Below are 6,769 nucleotides of genomic sequence, written 5' to 3'. Positions count from 1 at the left end.
GCAGCACAAGCTGATTTCAGTCCCAGAACAGCTGTCAGGTATCTCCACAAGCTGGGTTACTATGACAGAACTGCAAGAATGAAGCCACTCCAGCTAATATCAAGGGCAGAAAGGAGTGGCCTGCTGAGATGGTGGAGAGACCTGTGGCCTTTTGGAGCACTGTCATTTTCTCAAATGAGTCACGATTTACATTATTTTCTGACAGTGCAAGAGTGTTGGTCTGGAGACTCTGTAGTCAAGAGTTTGACCTCAAAAGACTGCAGCCAACAGTGAAACATGAGGGCATTTCAATAATGGTGTGGGGTGCAATTTGGATTGATGGTCAATCAGAGATTGTGGACTGTCAAGGAAACATCAATTCAGGCAAATATGTTTCTATATTAAAGGAAAGACTCATTCTTATGTTCACCAGTGGTAGGATGAGTAAAAATGTCTTTCTATTTATGGAAGATGGGGCTCCTTGTTACACTGCTCAAGCAACGCAAAATTGGTTGAGACAAAATGGGATCAAGAAACTTGCATGGCCAAGTTAATCCCCGAATATGAACCCCATTGAACACCTCTGGGGCATAATAGACCGATACCTTCGCAAAAAGAAAAGGAAGCCATTTTCAAAGCCCAAACTCTTAGGATTACTACGGGGAACATGGCAAGAAATCCCTCAAGATGATATTCATGCAATAATCATTAGCATGCCTAGAATGGTCTTGCATTGGAAAAAGCAAATGAGATGTCAACCAAGTATTAGCTATTCACATTGTGACTATTTATAAGCACTTTAATTGTATCAATTGCTTGTTTAATCAATTAAACGATTTCTCTTGGTGTTTATTAAATTCTGTCATGCCTGTATATATAGATACACACACACACACACACACACACACACACACACACACACACACACACACACACACACACACACACACACACACACACACACACACACACACACACACACACACACACACACACACACACATATATATATATATATAATATGTATATATGTATATATATATATTTATCTATATATAATTGTATATGTATATATAATGTATATGTATATATATTAAGGACTACTATTACACAGGACTTGCGCACTGACATCTGGGTCCGCTAGCGGAGGCCATTGCTTTCTTTGTAACCAAACATTTTATATTGGACAAATATATCAAAACTAGAAACCTAACATTGTATATAGGACAAATATATCAACTATTGACTTATTCAATGCAGTATAAGTTAATGTAAACTTTTATAGTGAAATAAGAAACTATTTTTAAGGCACTGTTATGCTTTGAAATGTCAATTTTAGCCGGACTTCACAGGTATTATTGTATGAGGTTAGTGGACACAAGGGTTGGCGATTTTTTTTTTTTTTAATATAAAAAAATATATTTTTTAAGTTTAAATCAGATTTGATTTAAATAGATTTTGTTTATAGGTTTTAAATATTGTGGCATTGCTATCCAATATGCGATCTGATTGCTAAAGGACATTTTTAGCGATCAGTATAAGAAGCAGTGTTATATGGACTTGCCACAAGTGTACAAGGAACTGTATAAGCCTACATGTATATATCACTGTGCAGCCCACAACAAGTTTCAACAAGATTCTTGTTGAAACTTGTTCTAGGTAAGCAGCTTCTCACTGAGTCAGTTGCTTCTTTGGAATCAACTAGGAAGGATGTCTTCTGGACCTGGCAGGGAGAAAAAATTATCCTGTCTGGAATTATTTTGAAAAACTACCAACAACTTCTGGCAAAGGGTACCAAGCTAAATGCAAAGACTGCAGCCAGGAACTACAGGACATTGTGTCAAAATTAAAATCTCACAGAGATAAATGCCAAGGTCAGCCACAGCATACAGAAGAAGAAATTGATGACCCAGGTAAATAATTTTAATTATATTGTGTGCATTTCTCCCTTTTCATACGTAACTATATAAATTTGGTGAACAATGGAGAGCATGTGCAATAAAAATGCGAAGGTCTAAAGAGATGATACTTCAGCTTCATTACTTTTAGATTTGGGTAATAACTATATCACTATAATATACTGTATCCACTCAACTTTGGGGCCTAGATGATTGTTATTCATTTTATTCAACATTGTGTAATATATTTCATAGGTTCCATTGGAATTCAGCCCATATGGGATTCAGCCCAAAGAGATTTAGCCTAACCTAACCCAACTAACCCATTATTTTTAGTGAATTTAAAAGTGGACTGAATCCTGTGTGGGCTTAATTCCAAGCCCACACTCAAAAGTAGCCTAAATCACACTGTATTCATTTATTTATTTATTTATTTATAAATTATGCAATATGCTAAAATTTTCTGTTTCCATTTCAGGATCTGTATCAACAGCTTCATTCCCTTCATCATCGGCTCCACTTGAATTATCTGCAAACCTGACTCCACCATTAAAAAGGTCACTATCAGACTCCTCCACAGGCGCCACTTCTGCTAAATCATTTTCATCTAAAAGAAAGTCATTATCTCTGGACAGATTTATCATAAAAACTTCAGCCTCTCAAAAGGAAAATCTCGACAAAGAAGTTGTAAGAATTATATTTGCTACAAATTCACCATTTCGTCTTGTTCAGCATCCTCAGGTTCTCAAGGTGGTTCAGAACCTGAGGCCAGGTTATATTCCTCAATCCAGAAAAGGTATTGCGGATAAGTACTTGTATGGATCTTGTGTATGAAAAGGAATATAAAAAGTGTAAAGATGACCTCAATAATGAAACTGTATGTCTTTCAATTGATGGGTGGTCTAACATCCATAATGAGCCCATAATATTCTATTCATAGAATATATAAATAATATAGACCATGGACTAAAATCTACTGTTTCCAACTTTGCTGATGATACAAAACTGTGCGCAATGGCAAATGATCACTTAAACCAATTAGATATTCAAGAAGATTTAGATAAATTACAGCAATGGTCTGAAAAGTGGCTAATGAAATTTAACACAAGTAAATGCAAGGTAATGCACATAGGTAAAAATAACAGTAAGTACGATTACAAGTTATTTGGAAATTCGTTAACAGAAGTGGATAGTGAAAAAGATCTCGGCGTAATTATCAGTAACGACCTCAAATCATACAAGCAGTGTATTTCAGCCTCTGAGAAAGCAAATAAGATTCTAGGACTGATTGCGCGATCTTTTGATTTCAAAAGTCCATCACTCATTAACAAGCTATATAAATCGTTAGTTCGTCCACATTTGGAATATGCTGTTTCCATATGGTCACCGAAACTCATTAAAGACATTGACAGACTGGAAAAAGTACAACGGCGAGCCACAAAACTGATTCCAAATATCAAAAATAAATCATACGAAAATCGACTAAAACATGAATCTGTTTTCCCTAAAAAAGCGTAGACTCAGAGGTGACTTGATACAGGTCTTTAAGATTTTAAAGGGAATTAACAACATCAAAAGTGACAAAATTTTCACATTGAATGAGAATCAGACAAGAAACAATGGTCTCAAACTGTCCGGAAATAGATTCAATTTGGAAGTAGGTAGAAACAACTTTGCCAAACCGTGTAGTTAATGAATGGAATAAACTTCCTGCACAGGTAGTGCAATGTAGTTCAGTTCGAAGCTTTAAGAATCATTTAGATAAACACCTAAGCAAGATGCTGTAACGATTATAATTTATTCTATATTATTTGTTTTTTGTTTTGTTATCATTTATCTGTCTGATTCTCATTTATTATTAGTTATATGTCAATTTATTATTATTTACTATTTACCTGTCTGTTTATTGTTTAACAATACCTATGCATTTACTTATGTATTTTATTTGTTATTTACATTATTATAGTTTTTGTTTATTCTTTTATTATTATTATGATTTTTTTCGCATCCGACCTAGATATGGACTAAAAGGTCTCCTGTCGGCATGCTCCGCCTTTGTAATCCTTTGTAAATATGTCACTAACAACATCCACTGATCAGATTTATTTGACACAATAGACACACTGCTGAATATCTTCTACAACTTGTACAAAATTCGATCAAGAAAGCTGAACAAGATTTTGATTGTCACATTGGAAGTGTTGTGACAGACAATGCAGCAAATGTCACCAAGATGAGAAAACTCTTGGAGGAATCGGGTGAACCTGAGCATACCGTCCTATATATATATATATGTATATGTATATATATATTCATAAATAGATGGAGTCCATGAACCATTGTTGGAAGAAAGTATACAATGGACTCGTCGTTTGCCAATTTATTCCCACGTTTCGATACCTGTCCGGGGTTCGTCTTCAGGGTTCGAAAAGTCGGAATAAATGGGAAAACGAACAGGCCAGCGTATAGTTTCTTCCAAATATATATATATGTTTATATACATATATCGATTTATATATATATATATATATATATGTATATATATATACATATATATATATATAAATGTATATAATATATGTATGTATATATATATATATATAAAGATATCTATATATATATACAAATATATATATATATATATATATATATACATATATATATAAACAGAAATGTAGTAGCACATTTGCAAATGACACACAGGAAACCCACAGTCGGAGAAAATAAACTTCAAATAAAGAAGAATCCTATATTTCGGCTATCAACTGTAGCCCTCTTCAGGAAAATATATAGATAGATAGATAGATAGATAGATAGATAGATACATTCCTTCATACATATGTTTACAAAATAGGGATAATCGGTTGGAGTATGTACTTGACTTGCAATTAACTACCTCTATTATAAGATAGAAAAGCTATTGGTTTATATGTTTGCGGCCTTTTTCCTTCATTAGTATATAGTATTGTTTAGTTTTTAGTACAAAGACAATTTTGAAAACATGAAAGTCATTAGCTAACTGTGATGTTAGAATCGTAAGCTAACTACTGAATAACATTAGATATGAAAATATTGTTTCTATCTAAATAAAAATAACTTCATTAAAATTAGTAGTGAACATATAGATATGTTCATCCTAGCAATGGTAGATTGTTTTAATTGACAATCATAATATTTGAAGCATCACAAAATTGTATATATATTACCGACATTATGTTGTTTTCTTTTGATACTAATTGAGAAATGTGTGGTACTTAACTTGTCTACTATTATGTATATGTTTTAATGATTCCATTACGTCATTGGTGAACGGAGGAGTTTTTATGGTTCATGGAGGATAGTTCTATTGTTGTTATTTTTGTTGCAGTTATAATTGTTGTTATTGCTGTAGTTATTTTCTTATCCTTTCCCTGCGGAGGGTGATTTCCCCAGATGAATATGATACATGGTCTTATGATGTACTGTTTATTGCACTGATACCTAGAGTATTTGCGTTACATAAATATATATAGTTGAGTTTTATAGGAACGATTTCGATAACTGAGATCCCGTCTCTATTTCTTCTGATCAAAACTCCGATTTTTTGTTTTAATTAAATGTTCAGACGTAAGATGACCCTTGAAGAGTGAACCTGGACCCTAAGCTATGACGTCACAGTTCTCCTTCCTCTCCTAGTGTATCACCCGGTTAAGAACAACCACTTACCTTAAGTGTGTCGGCGCCGACTGCCGGCAGTACGAGCAGGGAGAGCACCAGGGGAAGGGGCAGGAAGAGGCCCAGCAATAGGATCTTCCCTGAAGGCCCTGTTGAGGCCCCTGAAGCCATGACACGGTCTGACATTGTTTCTTAATGATATATGACAGGAGCAAAAATGTATTGCTATGTTTGTGGTTTTTCCTATGTTGTTCAGATCAGAAATATATTCAACCTTTGGAGTTTGATGTTTATCAGGTTACGAATGAACTGTGACCAGGAACTTCTGGAGACGATATGGTATGGGATCGTGATAGTGATGGTTCTGTTATCTTGGTATTCTTCGTTTTCTCTCAAAGTATCAGACGGGATGTGACAATGACTTTCTTCGGGACTTTCTTCGTCGTCTGGTTCTCAAGGGGAGGTGAGTCGCTGTGCGAGGGTGAAGGGAAGGAAGAGACTATGACCCAAATCTTTGAGAGGGTTTCCCTCACTCTTATTGTACTATAAGTAAAATGTTCATAAACTCTATTTGCTATTGAAATCCCTCGAAGTCCTTGAAAATGTTTCAGAATTCAGTCCTGTTTATCTCAGATTTGTCACCAGTGTCACTTGGATCACCATGGGAAGTCACTAGGCTATGGAAGACCATATGCGCGTCCAAACCCTCCGCGAATTACCAAAAGCACGTGGTCCCCTCTCACGAGGTCCCCTGGGGGCTTCAAGAGTCACTGAATATTGTCCATCGGATATCGTAGGACCTTTTAGGAGTTACTTCGTAAAGTCATAGTGAGTTCGTTAACTATAGTCTCTATGACCGCGAGTGAATTCGCTCGCAACGCCCATAGGAACCTTCTGGGAGGTTCTGAGTCGCCTCAGGCGCGTCCTTCTCAAAGGCTCTGCGCCGCTGCAGGGACGGTCTGTGTGCCACTGAGGGTGACCGGGGACTGCGTCCTCGCAGAGGGACACGCCTGGGCATTGGGGAACCTCGCCTGTAAGGAGGAACGGGTTGTAGAAGGACAGGAGAAGGCATGGAGAAGGATGAGGAGGAGGAGGAGGAGGACTAGGAGGGCATGGAAGAATTAAGGGAGAAGGACTCAAGAAGGAGGTGGATGGTGTAGAGGAGGTGAAGAGTGTGAAACCTCAGAGATGTCTAAACAGAAATGTCATAGCACATTTGTAAATAACACACAAGAAAC

The 6,769-nt window shown here is 36.2% G+C and overlaps 1 protein-coding gene across 1 annotated transcript in view; it reads right to left on the bottom strand.

Annotated features, from left to right (window-relative positions):
* The window catches only part of LOC143027755 (uncharacterized), a 187,981-nt gene extending 181,442 nt beyond the window's left edge, over window positions 1–6,539 (bottom strand). The window contains exon 1 of the mRNA XM_076189266.1: window positions 5,583–6,539. Coding sequence (XP_076045381.1) covers window positions 5,583–5,717 — 135 coding nt within the window. The 5' untranslated portion in view covers window positions 5,718–6,539. The remainder of the gene's footprint in view (window positions 1–5,582) is intronic.
* Window positions 6,540–6,769: the final 230 nt, after the last annotated feature.

This window comes from Oratosquilla oratoria, chromosome 8, assembly GCF_046742065.1.
Source record: "Oratosquilla oratoria isolate Oo_2021 chromosome 8, ASM4674206v1, whole genome shotgun sequence".
NCBI classification, from domain to species: Eukaryota; Metazoa; Arthropoda; class Malacostraca; order Stomatopoda; family Squillidae; genus Oratosquilla; species Oratosquilla oratoria.
This window is presented reverse-complemented; position numbering and strand designations above follow the sequence as displayed.